This window comes from Falco cherrug, chromosome 9 (genome assembly GCF_023634085.1).
Source record: "Falco cherrug isolate bFalChe1 chromosome 9, bFalChe1.pri, whole genome shotgun sequence".
Classification (NCBI taxonomy): Eukaryota; Metazoa; Chordata; class Aves; order Falconiformes; family Falconidae; genus Falco; species Falco cherrug.
The window spans coordinates 18,268,776-18,283,543 of NC_073705.1; the positions used below are offsets into that span (position 1 = coordinate 18,268,776).

At 43.2% G+C, this 14,768-nt stretch overlaps 1 protein-coding gene across 7 annotated transcripts in view; it reads right to left on the bottom strand.

The window, feature by feature from the left end:
• Window positions 1-14,768, bottom strand: part of SORBS1 (sorbin and SH3 domain containing 1) — a 222,133-nt gene that overhangs the window by 171,904 nt on the left and 35,461 nt on the right. For 3 of the 7 annotated variants that reach the window (XM_055719735.1, XM_055719732.1, XM_055719738.1), the window contains exon 1: window positions 1,232-1,337. Coding sequence is in view for 1 of the 7 variants with exons in the window: in XM_055719727.1 (XP_055575702.1) it covers window positions 7,855-7,949 (95 nt within the window). In the remaining 6 variants the exon portion in view is untranslated. Of the gene's footprint in view, window positions 1-1,231; window positions 1,340-7,854; window positions 7,955-14,768 lie in introns of those variants that run through there. The other 4 variants (XM_055719727.1, XM_055719731.1, XM_055719729.1 and 1 more) reach the window with 4 other exon arrangements.

The window sequence follows — 14,768 nt, forward strand, 5'->3', positions numbered from 1 at the left end:
ATCCCCTTGATTTGGGGGCTACGACAAACACCCACATGTGGAGGTACAGCAGCCATGGCACTGACACCAGCACAGGGCACTTACTGGTTAAAAATCAAACATGGGCAACAGCAGGAGCACAGGCAGTTTTGCTGAAATGAGATCTGCACAGCAGGGCAGGCATGGCTTTTCTTCATTACCCTAATAGCCTAATAAATAAATAAGGGATAGTTGTGTCCATGGTAATCACGCTGGTGATTTTTTTTTTCCTTCCTTTCCAAGACACCTTAGAAAAGAGGTAGCCATACCAAAGCTGCAGAATCTGATCTGTAAATAAAAAACTGAGACCTAAATGAAGCCCTTTCTGTGATAAGATTTAATTAAAACTACTGTGAATTCTCAGGCATACAAACCATCTACCATTCATTAGACGCTGGTGATACCTGAAGCTGCTGCCAGTTAATTTTCACTCTTGAATTTCTTATGAACAGATTGCAAAAGGTATTTACACCTCTGCATAGAAGCACATAAAACACACATCTTTTGGAAACGACCGAGACTAACCAGTAGCCTCTCCTCTACTTAAAGACACAAGGCTTTCATACCCGGCCATTCCCGGCTTCTGTTTTACCCAACTACAGCAAGTGTGGGCTTCCTAAACTACAGTATTCTCAGCATGTCACATGCAGGGCAGCATCCATGCGCCGCTGACTTGGTAATTGCATTATCTGCAGCCGCTGATGAATGAACAACCGTAATGCATACATCCTGGGTTTAGCTCTCTCGGGACAAGTACATACAGTCTCCCCCCACCAGATTCACTCAGTGTGCTGAGTCTGAAGGCACACAGAAAATGCCCGTGTGCGTTCGCTCTGCTTTTAAAACCAATGTTGTATTCTGCTCCTCCTTCCCGCTGACAGAAACGTAACATTTCTGTTCAGGCGCACAAGAAACTCATTCCCAAACCTACTCCTCCGCATCTGCAAGGTATTTTACCTGCAAGCAACGAGGCTTAAATAAAGGCTTGCGAAAATCGTGTTGTGACACCAAGCCCACCCCTAGATATTGGGGGGGAACAGAGAGAGGCGCTAACATCCCACAGCATAATGGCCCTTTAAAGAACACCTAGTCCTTATGGGTATAAATAATCGCAAGAATAAAATGGAGCCAAAGCGATTTTCATCGCAGGGGGGGAATGACCAGCTGCCACAGCTGGGAAGGCACGGAAAGTTCAACGCGCAGACGAGCTTACCTTGGAGGGGCAGCAGCAGGCTCTGTGCCTGCCGCGCCGCGCCGAGCCGAGCCGTGCCTGCCGAGCCGTACCGAGCCGAGCCGCCGCGGCTCCCCGGCAGGCGCCGCCCCCCGCCCGCCCGCCCGCCCGCCCGGCGGCCCCGGCAGCCACCCGCTCGGCGCCGGCACGGAGCGAGCCCGGTGCCGGCAGCGGAAGCAGAAGGCGCTGCCCCGCCGGGGGCGGCGGGCAGCCCGGCGAGCCGCAGCCCCTCGCCCGACCTGTTGCGCGGGTCGGTGGCTGCCGGCCGTGGCCGGGGTGCTGGCACTTGGCGGGGGTGACACGAGGGTGTGGGACTGGGGAAGCCGTGCATCGGTGCGGCCAGGACCGGGGCTCGGCAAGCGGTACGTGCAGGGGGGGTGTCGGTGCAGCCGTCCTTGTACTGGCTGCGTGTAATAGAAATCACAGAAAAATAAGGAGGAAGGGATGGAGGCGCGGGGAAGGGGTGACTGGTACATCACTGACTGCTTCATCTGGGAAAAAAGATCAAACGGAGGGGAAATCCCTAACAAATCCCTCTCTCGCTCACCCTGCATTGCATGGGGTCAGTACCACCGTTCTGGTTTCGTGAATGCTTGAGGGCACTACTCCTGGGTCGGCTTAGGTGCTCTGCAAAGGCAAGGGTGAGCCAGTCCGTGCGCCAGAGCATATACACAAAACGCGCAAAGGCACCAACCCACCGAAGGCCTGATTGCGCCGCCTTTGTGTGAGGAGGAAACGCAGTGGACGTAGAGGGGATTTCATCCTTGTCAGCCTGTCGGGGCATACCGTGTCCTTTTTTTGCCGTAGCAGTTACAGGTCTACTTGCTTTCTTTTTCACCTTCAAAGTTCTCATCTTTACTACACTGGCCGCCACAGGAATCTAATTTATTTGTCTTTACTCAAATGCTACCCACGAATCAAAAACATCACCAAATGATTCAAACCAATTGCCAAAAGAAATTACTTAGATCTCAATCTGTAAACAAGTCTGAGAAAAGATCAGACCTATCTTGGCTCCAGCTGCCAGAAGACACAAAGGAAGTTTAGCACCAAACTTTGCTCCCTCTAAAAGCACACTAACCTCTCAGAGGCCGTGGAACAACCTCCTTCGCTCCCGAGAGATGCGTGCGTACAAAGGCAGGCTAGCTGCCGTCCAGATGGGGCCCGGAAGTTTGCGGCACTGATCCTGAGCAGCCCTCCGCTCCTTACAGTCCTCAGGAGAGAGGAACGTGACTGTCATCGCCGAGCAAAATGGACAGCCATGAAATCTCAAATCTGAAATCCAGCCTGGGCAGAAAATAAATGTCTGTTTTCCTCTCATCTGACAGAGAGAAGGGTGATAAAATTTGTGGCATCCTGCCAAAACCATTGAACCCACTTATGCACAAAAACTCATATTACCCAGGTTGAATAGCATCAAGGAGGAAAAAAAACCCCTAGGTTTGACATTTGATTCACCAATATCCCCATCCCTCAAAACAAAAAAAAAAGACTCTATGCTTCATAAGAATAATGGTCTGAGAGAATAACTGAGAGCAAGGCCTGGGGTTGACCTAAGAGCTGAAATGCTCATTTTCAATTTAGAGGCTCACTGAAGTGCAAAATATGTGCAAATATGTATATACAGCTCCATGCAAAAGAGGCAGAGCCCAGGATCAGTGTAGGTGGACGGCCAGTTAATCACTGTAGCCTTGATCTCTCCTGATCTGTTCAGGGTCTGTAAGGGTTGTTTGCCTGTCTCTGCTCTTGAAACAGTGCTTCCAAGGGCCAGCTCAAGTACCTTTCATTTAAATAGATTGGGGATTTGCCAGTTCATCCCTGAACCCAGGAATTTCCTGGTTCATCCCCAGACCCAGGAATGTCAATCTGCCCATGTAGAATAGCTATCCTGTTCCAGCTCTTGCGTAGGGAAGGCTGGCCGGTGCCTAGCAGGATAGGTTCATCAATCAGACCTATCCTGCTAGGTGGCAAAGAGCCACCAGCAGCACAAAACAAAGCTGGCAGTGCCTTTCCACCAGATTAACGCCTCTCAATGCAAGAAGTCCTGGACCACACTTTTTATCTGCACTGTGTAAGTACCACTCCTGCTGTCCTTAGAAAGATTATACAGTTGCTTATGGACCCTGTGCAGCACTACAAATGAGTTGACGGGATCACAGTGAATGTGCAAATGAAGGTCTTTTCTGCTTGCAACAGAGGAGTTGGGTCTGTTATGATACAAGCTTAGCATTGACATGGCCACCAAGCTAGTCCCACCCACAGCAGCAGGCAACCGCAGTCAAACCATGGAGAAACTACTTCAAGTGAAAGCGTACTTACACACACAATCCAATTTTCAAAACCTGTTGAGCTTTTCTGAACATCCACTTAAATAAGAGCAGATATCTTTCATAAAATGCTCTAAACCCAAGCTTGCACCATTCAGCTCATGCAGATAAAAAACCCATCAAACCATCCCCAGGCTATCTGCAAGAAGCCAGCGTTTCCTCTGTAACAGGAGAGGGCTTTGTACCTTACTGCTGTCAGCAGGTGACTTTACAGATGCCCATCTGCTAAGCCATTTTGTAAACAGCAAACACTTGTCTCCTGCAATGCCCCATCTTCCTGCTCTACTCAAAAGCAGGAAGCCTGCCTTCCTGCTTGTGCCCCTGCTGTATTAAAAAAAAAAAAAAAAAGGCATATAATTGACTGTGATGTTACTAGCAGCCAAGCTAGTAAGATAAGTCACAGATGACACAAGAACATGAGAGCATGAACACAAGTACGTAGCAGGGCTAATCGTTTCATTAGGAAGAAGTGAACCCAGCGCTTCCTCCATGGAGGGAGCTACGTTACCAGAAGGAGCAAATCCTTGACCGCAAGTTTACCGGTTTGAATCCAATGCAGAGGCAGCTCAGGCTGAATGAATGAATATTCCCCACTGTGACTGCATCCTCAGCAAACTGTCCCAGAGAACAAGGACTGAACTCTCTTTTTCTCTTCAACAGTGTCTCCCAAGGACAACTACAAGGAGGAAACCAACACTGCCAACACTTCAGGTGCCTGTAAGAACAACTATCTAATAGCCTCCACAGTAATATCAATTGACAGGCACCCCCTCTTTAAAGGGTTTGTCCTATGTGCAAATACAAAGACTGCACCACACTTACAACCCTGAGACATTAGCCAGGTGCTTTGGAATTTTAATGCTAATCTAAATAACCTCACTGAAACAAGATAAATGTAATGGCTAAATAACTGGTATGAGAAAACAGAGATAAATGGATTATGGGGCAACACAGACAAAAAGTACACAAAAGTATATCAGAATAGGAAGACTTCGGCTTCACTGCACATTTGCTTCCCCCTCCCCCCTTCCCACTGAAATTTTGAACTGTGAGTTTTAAAAAAAAGTGTCCCTTCACTAGATAGCTAGCATTTGAATCCATATGCTAGTTCCAGGAGCTGTCATACCTCTCCCTTGAAATTATTCTGTGCTCACACAAACCGTGTCACTTGGTAGATTCTTAATATGTAATAAATATATAGGCATAAATACTCCTAACTGCTGCAGTTTGTGGGACTTCTGTGATATCTTTCATGATGACGAGAGTTTATCACATTGACCATGAAATTCCCAAACTGCATCTCTAGATTATGTCACAGGTGGCACACATAAGGCTTTTGGACGAACAGGCCCACTGCTGCCATTTAGTGCTGGAATGGGGGTCCCCTGCATGAGGTGGCACAGGAACTGCATGGGACAGAGCTGGCTAGCAGCATGCTGGCAGTGGCGTGAGAGGAGGAAAAATCCCTGCTTGACTCAAACCCAGATAAACTTTCCACAGCACTAAAGCAAAACCAGCTTTTTATTTGTAAAATAAAGACATTTTTAAAATAAAATCTGACACCACTGATCCCAAACCCTGCTGTTTCCATAGCCATAGTCCAAGAAAAAGCGCACTGCCAGGGTGAACTACCCCACCTCCTAAGACAGCAGTTTAGACAAGCAAATCAAGTGGTGTAACTCTGGCCAGCCTCTCAGTGTCACTGCCTCAGTGCAGGTATACTGACTGCAGGCCCCTCTTCTGGGCTCCCACCATTCACCATCACTCAATTTAAACCAGACACAAAGTCATGCTGATTCTGTGAAGGCATCCAGACAGAGCAACTGCAACATTTTCCAACGGCAAAATCATAGAGTGTAGTGAAAGGGAAATTGTATTGACTTTTTCCATTTCTAACAAGGGATTTGCAAGCACACAGGCTATGTTTGTTCAACTAGAGTTGAAAAGAAAACCAGAATCATATGAAACATCCCTTTAATCCATGAACCCAGTGAACAGGATGGCCCCAGCTATTGTGTCAGTACATACAGCTTGGGGTCCTTAATCCTTCAAATTATTGGCATGGTGCACTTGCTCTGTGACAGCTCTTTCAGATCTTTTCCCATCTCTATTGTTTTGTTTTCTGCTTGAGTAAATAGTAGAGCAAAAGTGAGACACATTTGTTTCTGCTGTCAGGATGAATGGCCTGGATCTTCACCCCCCTGCTTTTTCTGTTGACATTGTATCTTGGCTAATACACATGGACTACCATCAAGGAAGGAGTCTTCTCCCGTTTAGTCTTGTATGAAAAACACAGAGTGGAAATGATGGCGTGAGGTAAAAAGCTGTTGAGGATGATGGCCAAAAGGACAGGAAAAAAATTAAAAGCCAGAATCCACCTTATTTACATAACAGACAACCATTCGCATCCATGGTGAGCAAATGCAAAGTGAACAAATTGCCTCCATTTTACAAATGGAGAAATAGCAGCAGAGAATGGCAATATGCCCATGGCCACCCCACAAACCACTGGCAGAGCAGAGCAGAGATCTCAGGCTTTTCGAGGCCTAATTTCATCATGTATCCACTAGGCAGCTCCACCTTGTTTTTGCATCAGAATTATTACAAATTATTAAACCAGGATCACGGTGATTTATACCTCCTTTGCACAGACAAACAAGGGAAGCTGAGAAACTACTCTGTGGAAAGGTTCAGCTATGAGCTGATCTTGAACAGCTCAGGGCGTTTGTGTCACAGTTTTCAACCTTGGTTGTGGTAAATGCTGCAGGCTCCCAGCTGCTATGGGAGCAGTCAGGACAGCATTGTCTTCTGGAAGGGTTTGCACTCGTTCAATGAGCAGCCTTTATTTGTCCTCCAAAGACTCTGAGTTACTTTTAAACCATTTTAGAGTCTCTAGAGTTCCACTACCTTTATTCTTTGTAATATAAATGGAATCACAGCAAAGAGCTATGATTCGCGTTGGTATTGGGAGTGAAAAGGGAAGAAAGCATCATTCTGTTTGTGCTTGCTCTAAAGCCTCACTATAGAGATAGGACAAAGACAACCTTGGCATCTGTTGTTATATTCCGAATCCCAGGAGGAATGAGGGCTCTGAATACTGGTTTAACACTTCCCTTGCTGGGAACTATGTAAAGGGAACAGCAGGCTCTGCAAACCAAGACAGTTTTCTTCTGAGCAGAGACAAAGTTTGACTCTTCTGCCTCTGTCTTCCACCACCACAGCCTATTCCTTTTCTGTGTCTGGTAGGCTGGGTGGTATGGAGGAGGATGTATAGATGAAATCATTCAGACACATAGCTCTGTTTCCCACTTTGCCACTACTTCATGCAGCCCTGTACAAGAACACTTTGTCCACTCTACCACATTACCCGTATTTCTAGCCCCATCAATTCCAGTAAGGGCTGCCACACATACCAGTGTCCACAGACTTGTTCCCTGTCCCTAATGCAGAAAGTCAAGAAAGTTTTCATTTCCCTGAGCCTATTGCAGACCATATGTGCAAGAAATCCATGCTTCCTCAAAGGGAGTGTCTTGCTGTGCAGTTGTGACAGGGTGTGTGGGCATATGTTTCTGCCTGGCCTAATTAATCATTAAACCATTTCAACAACCAGTTCTTCTTTGGCAGGCTACGCAGGGTCATTCATATCTATTAATATATACATGCACATAAACACATGAACACAGAGAGAACACAAAGCCATCTTTCTTAATTAAACACAGCTCATATTTTTAACAGGTAATGTTATATTCCCTGATAAAATATAGATAATGCTTAGAATAAATGCTTTCTATAAACGCATTATAATGGCTGCTTCAACTTTTTGTTGTGAAGAATAGTTCTGACAACAGACTAGATGGTTTATGAATAAATAATACTAGTAATAATAACACTAAAGGGGTACAGAGTCCAAGTTCATTTCACATTGCTTGAGTAATTCTAAACAAATTTTTTCTTTCACTGATACGTTCTCATCTCTAATAGAATTCACAGGGACATGCTGTCCTAAAGAGGGATCAGATCTGACCTAGGGAACAACAGGGTTCATCAGTAGGGAGACTTTTCCCATCTGTCTCTACAGGTAGCAAAATACCTTTATCTGGCTGGAAACTTCAGCCGGCACAATGCACGAAGTGTGCCAGATCTCAAAAGTAAACAGTGAGGAAAATGGTAAGCAATCAATAATACTATGCAATGTCTGTGACTAACCATAAAAATATCTCCCTCAGATTGTCTGCCTTTCCTGTGATCCTCCTCTCCAAGATTTGATATTTTTCCTACCTTAAAAGAGCAGAAATTCTCTGTGGCTCAGGACAATTTCTTCCCTTCCACTCACCGAAGAACTGAGAGGGCTCTTCTGCCCATTCCTGCCCCATCCACCCTAGGAAAGTAGACAGAAGAAATGAAAAAAACTTTAAAAACCTGTAGGAGAAGGTGAGCTGTGTTGTTGAGGGAAGATTTTTAAAGTAAAATTGCAGAAAGAACATAGGTTTAGAGACAGATTGAACTGTTTACATGGACAAATGGAAAAGCAAAAGTGCAGGTAATGATAGATACTTTTTTCCCTTCATTCAGAACTGTTTGGGACTGATTGTTTAGATGAAATACCAATCCAGCTTCTGTAGTCTAATTTTTAATTTTAAATGCAAATTGAACTGAACAGATCTGGAAAAGTTCTGATATAACTTCTAGGATTTCTGTGTTCTTTGCCTTTCTTTATACCTGTTTTTAACCAAAAGATAGGTAAAGAAACAACTTGAGAGATGTGCTGAATCTAAACATCTTTGGAAATTAATAAAGCAAGAGAACCGAAGCTTGTAATGCTTTATATATAGACCAAGGCCCATCACCAAGTCTCTGACCTGTGGATTCTTACTCAGCACCAGTGACAGCCAGGTTTATTCATCAGTATTTTCACTTGTGAAACTGAAGTCTTGAAAGCAATTTGAGAGAGGAGCAAAGCACTTATTCTCTGCTGGGATTTAATTTGCTTTCTGCCTGTATTTCTGTCAGCCAGAAGGAATCTTTACCTATCCACAGCAAGCACAAAACACTTGCAGTGTGAAGGAACTGAGCACAGCGACATTAAACAGAAACAAAACCAGAAACAAAGCTAAAGTTGGGAAAAAAAGCGTTATAAAAACCAGGTTCCCTCACCTCTTTTTCATCACAGATTTAAGCTTGTACAGAACATTAGATCTAAGTTCAGATCTATCTTGCATAAAGAATCATAATAAATAGTGGTAAACTTAACACTCAGATTTTGAAATAATAATAGTTGTCATCATCATAATCTTGCTTTCCATTAAAGGCTCTACAGGCATTTTGGGAGCATCACTGAACTAGTACTCACAGTCCAGCTATTGCACAGACAGATTTTCTTTTCAAATTTCTTTTTCATCAAAGAATAAAGTACTATGGGGTGAGTACTCCCTCTCTCCACCTTAAAATTTAAGCTAAAATAACCTGGAAAGGTTCACTCAAAAGCCTAACTTAAAACATCCCCAAATAATCCATTTCCCACCAGGGCAGTTATCCTAATGGGTGGACATCTAACTTGAAACCTGTATAATGCTAGGGACAGAGCAAAGTAGTAACTCCAGGTATTCATTCTTTGACCAACCTACTTGAAGCTGGGAGTCATGCTGAGTCCCAGCCTGCCACCAGTAGCCTGCTTTCAGTACCCAGTTTACTTCCAGGCCTTTGTATTCTTCATGGCAGATTTAAGTGTAATGCCTTGTTGCCTCATGCCCTTTCTCTTCCAATTCCCAAAACTAACTATGTAATCCACAGTCTGAAAATCAGGATTTTCTAGTTTTGTAAGCAGTCACCATCCCACTGAGGTAAGTTAAGTGCTCTCCACAAACCTTAGACATGGACTTGCTTCCCAACAGCTGATCTGCCGAGTGGCTTAAGCAAAGGTACCAGTGCAAAAGTTCTAGCACAGAGCACAAATCCTGCTCTGCCACCCCTTTGACAGGTTGTTTAATTCCAGTTAAGGGGCAAAAGGAAAACCGGATGCAGTACTGTTTTAAAAGTTATCACAACTAGTCAAACAAAACTCGAGTCCTCACATTTGCGTTCTGCTGCATAGTCTATGTCTGTCTCAGTCTGAGGCTTAAAACTGCTGAGTGAGAAGCAAGCTGTGTATGTGGAATCCCTAATGTTCTGAAACGTTTAGATAATATCAAGTCATTGTGCTAGCATTTGTTTGAAATAAACATACAAATTACAGAGAATTACTGAAAGACATACCCTGAGTCACTGGGCTTTCACTGTTGTTCGCTGAATAAACCACTCCACTCTGGGAGTGTCAGTATTTTATATCGTAACCACAAAGGATCAAAGAGCCACATCTTTATGACATATACCTTATAAGCATATAGAAATACTTCTGCTATTTACTTTGGGATACCCTTAATGCCCAAGATGGGAGTCAACTTTCCTCTGTAGCTTTCAAAGCAGTTTCAGATGGAAAGCAAAGCTCATTATTTCTGAGACTCAGAAAATTAAATTACTGGCACACAGTCTAACACCAAGCCATGGATCCAGGACAGAAATCCTGCGGTTCTGACTCCCAGTCTGAGGTCCTGTGCACCAAACACTCCATTACAGGACAGTGACTGCAAGGTGTAATCATGTCTCTTAACACAAATTAAGACATTTTTTCTATTCCAGAACAGAAATCTGTCCTTTCATATCTGTGAATTACCCTGAAAACTCCATTCATTATCTCCAAGCCATTAAAATAATCACAGTTTTGTTTTGCAATCCCAGCACTTCTGTCAGTTGCTAAACTAGTGCTTTCCTTTGAGATTGCACGGTATTTTAGGAAACCTATCTGCACAAAAGCCTTTGTCTGAGAACATTTATCAATAGAAACCATTTCTATGACAAATAAATCAATAAACGTTTGAAACAGGTAATATAGTGCAGCTGAAGGAGGGCGATGCAGAGCTTCCACCTAAGGATTATGAATGTGAAACCCCACCAGGTTACACAGTGACACAGATTGCTGCTACCGAGGTATTTCAGTGGTGTGCTTGGAACATTGTCGTTGTGCTCAGACTGTTTTGAGCCTGTTCCCAACAAATAAGCAGCTTCCTTATTTAGCTGGCACCTTGCTTGACTGACCCTGATGGGATGGACAAAGGAAAAGAGACTGAGTATCATTTAGTGTGCACACTCCAGAAGTGACAAGAGGATAACAACATTGGGGTCTACTGGGCAAAGCCTGGGGTTACTGGTTTTGATACTGGACTACAACGATGAATCTCCTGTGCCAAGTCAGCCTGATTGTCATTATTACCCAGAAGAGAAGCTTGGGGACAGATTTTTGTCCTCTGCATATTAACCAAGGGAATACATGCAAATGTAACAAGCGTTAAAACCATCAGTTGACTTAATAAATATGTTTGGATATGCAACAGGACCACTCCTGCTTTACTGGCTGTAGCAACCATTTTAAGAACATTGCCATGTGCCATTTATTGCACTGCATACACAGAGTGTACTTCTTCTTTCTTCAACGAGAACTTTGCTGTGATTGATATAAGGACACATTCACTAGCAATTTTGATAATTAGACACACTCCAAGGTATGGACAAATATAAGTCTGCCAGGTACATTCTTGTTTGAAAAGCCACGTATGCATGTACGTATATATGCATATTCTTGTTCCCATGCCACACAATGCATTATGTAAAAATTGTTATACTTTGTGAACATAATCTTCTCGTGATTCTTGAAGCTACAGAGAAGTTGGTCTGCCTTCCAGTGAACATTTAATTTGCCTGAATGTTAGCTGTTATGATAAACAGATTGTAATTAATGTGGTCTTGGAAAATTTAATCCCTTTATTACTACATTGCACCCTGAGTCTGTAAAAGGTGCTGTAAAAGGTGCTCAGTGGCTGTGGAAAATTAACTGCATACAGTAAAGAAAGACTATCACCAGCTTCCTAGTGCTTAAAAAAAATAAACACACACACATCCCTTCATGAGTTGGGTACACCAACACCATGCCTTCACTGACTAGGCAAATACAATCTTTGGCAGGAGGACAACAGTGCAATAGAGACTACTGCAACAGAATCAGAAAAAGGCCATATTGTATATGGTTTGGAGAAAATGTCATACGTTAATTTGAATGTACTTTTCATGTAAATAGAAATTACTAGACTAGGTGGTAATGGTCTAGAGAAAGACATTTTAAAAGGACTATTGTCAATGGCACAAACCCTGCTACACTGGGGTTCATGAGATTAACCTTGAAAGGTTCATAGAAAAAAATGCAATGCAAAAGGATCACCTTGGCAAAAGAAATGGTAATCTGATGGCTACTTTGGAAAGCAACTTTCAACCTCAAGGTACAACCCCTGCCATTGATGCCAGCATTTTTGATGGAGCAGTATTTGTGAACATGTTGAAACCTGATGCTAGCAACATGATTGTGCTCTGAAATGTTTTGTCATATCCTTGAGTCACAGCAGCAGGATTGTAGGCTGAGCTGTTTGTGCTGCCAAAAGTCTCAAGGCTCAAACTAGAAACAGGAGAGGAGAAGGCATCAAAAGATTTTCCATACCTCTAGTACCAAGCTAGCACAGCTCTGACCCAACATGGTACATGAGCTACATGCTGAACAGGGCTCTGACGGGTTTATGCACGTGATGCTGGCACCTGAGTTTCCTTCACCCTCAAAACATGGACAGATTGAAAGCACACAGAGAAAGGCCCCTCCAAAAGTAAGTATTTGGCAACACTGAATTGCATTTCCCTGGAGGGCCCAATAGGGCATGCAAAGCATGCACTGAAGATTGGGAAAGACTTTATTGTTTCCTTATTAATTTTATGCTGCACATTTCTGTAAATTTCTTTTTCTATCATTTCTATATGTTTATAAAGTGATGTATACTCCTGAAACACAACAATTATACATACACCAATCTGGGTTACAACTATTAGGAAAGAGAAAGAAAAGTTAACATCATTATATAGCAAAATTGCATTGGGGACATGCTACACAACATGTTAATTCTAGTATTTTTACACAAACTTAATCCACTACAATTCATTGCTTTAGCTTTTAGGAACCCTTAGACAGGAATATAAGCATACAAAATTAAAAAGTAATTGGGATGTGTTAACAGGATTAACAGTCGGTACTGGGACAATACCAGGACTCAGATTTCAGGCAAGCCACCACTGGTACTGTGGAAAGGTCTAGCATAAACTTCAGATTTTAATGTCTTTACTAGCTGACAGCCTAAAATTGTCACAAACTTAAGGCTTCATTATGAAACCCAGAACTTTTCATAAGTTCTGTTTTTTTTCTTTATTGTCCTTAGGCAGAGTAACTATAGGAGGGACCTATAAAAATCCAGAATCACTTCGAATCTTGCTAAAACCTTGGCCTCGATGACATTCACCAATAGTAAGTTCTATTCCTTAATTACATGCTGTGTGAGAAAATATTTCCATTATTGCTACATCAGCATATTTCTTTGTGTTTTGTTGTTGTTGTTCCATCTTTGCTGCAGCAGCCAGACACATCACGAACCTAGAAGACCCATACAATTAAGCAACTTTGATTTTGGAACCAACTGAACAGCTCAAAGCAACTACATGTTGTTTATACACATCCTGGAATATGCAAATAGATTTATATCACCTAGGTGAAGCACATTTTATTTGAAGAACAATAGACCAAATACCTGTCTTGTGAAACTCCAATTAAACTAATGAGGTTAACCTCAAGCTGGATAAATAGTAAAATAGATTCCTAGGGATATATTATCAACAGAGATCTGACCTGATCTTCCTTTAAAATAAATCACTACGTAATCATCTTCTGTGCAAAACCAAAAGTCAGTGTTCCCCCCACCCTCTCCCTGACTGTAAAAAGCTGCACCGTATTAAATTAACAGGGGCCTTTGACTTCTCAGCCTTTGGAGGTTGTGCCTGTGTGTGGTCTGTTCACCCTGTGAAGTATGACCAGCAACTCATGTGCGTCTGCCACATTTGCTCAACAGCCAGGAGTGGCCCAGAGTATCGGCTGCAAAACGAGGCACACATGGCAATGATTAACGGGGGCTGCCCCAGTCATGGGGGGGAGCTTTGAAAAGGGCACAGAATGGAGGAGAAAAAAGCACCCCTTGAGTTTGTAATGCATTCACAGCTAACTCTCAAGAGTAATGAAGAGATAGTGCCTGTTCCTAGAAGCAAGAGAAAGCAAATTAGACAAACACATTATGACCAGGATTTATGACGCAATAAAAATGAAGAATATCATATCTGGAAAGATCATAATAAAAGTATCAGCTTCCTGGCAGTTCTCAAACTGCCAGCAAGGCTTCTAGACTATTACAGAGAGCTTCAAACAACAGTTGATAAAGAAATGAGGGGAAAGTAAGAAAAATAGCATCCCTTATGGTAATTTATAGAGTTCTGTGACGTTACTTTGCAGATTGCTTCTTTCACCTACAAATTTCTACAAATTGTATGTGAGATATATGTATACACGAGCTGTGCACAGAAATAAGCATTGTGATATGAACGTCGTAGCTGCAGGATAAGTAGAATTCGGGCTTACTTTTGTGTTAATACTTGAGAACTGGCCCTTTCTCCAGGGTTAGACTAGAGGGCTCTGAAGTTGCTCCAGATGCCAGCAGCCTTATATGGAAAATACAGGGCAAAAAAAAAATGTTAGCCTAAGCCAAAAGGCTGGGCATCAGCAGTCTTCAAGTTGTCTTGACCATCATCTTTTTCCTCCTGTCATGCCCCTTTTCCATATATCGGCAAGTGTTACATTTATCTCTGTGTTGGGATGGGGGAAAAGATGAGTTTTCACATCTGCTGAGTTTGCTTGCCACGCAACTGGCTGTGCAGTGCAGCTGAGCCCTACAGCACTGCCACCCCACACAGCCACCTCTGCAGAAAAAACGTGGGAACTGCAAAGCAGCTATCAGTCTTAAGGCTTTTATTCCAGGGACCATTAAGTGCTGCTGACCAGTCTCTAGGCTCCCTCAAAACAGAAGGAAATACTCTTGTAATACCTCTCCTTTCTGATCAGACCAAGTACAAAACACTGGGTAATTTCCTGCTGATTCCACAGTTTTCTCTGGGGTGGGTGCACAAGGCACCATTTGGTCACTCATCATCTCCAGTGCACAGGCGGGTCTCACGACAGATGGAAT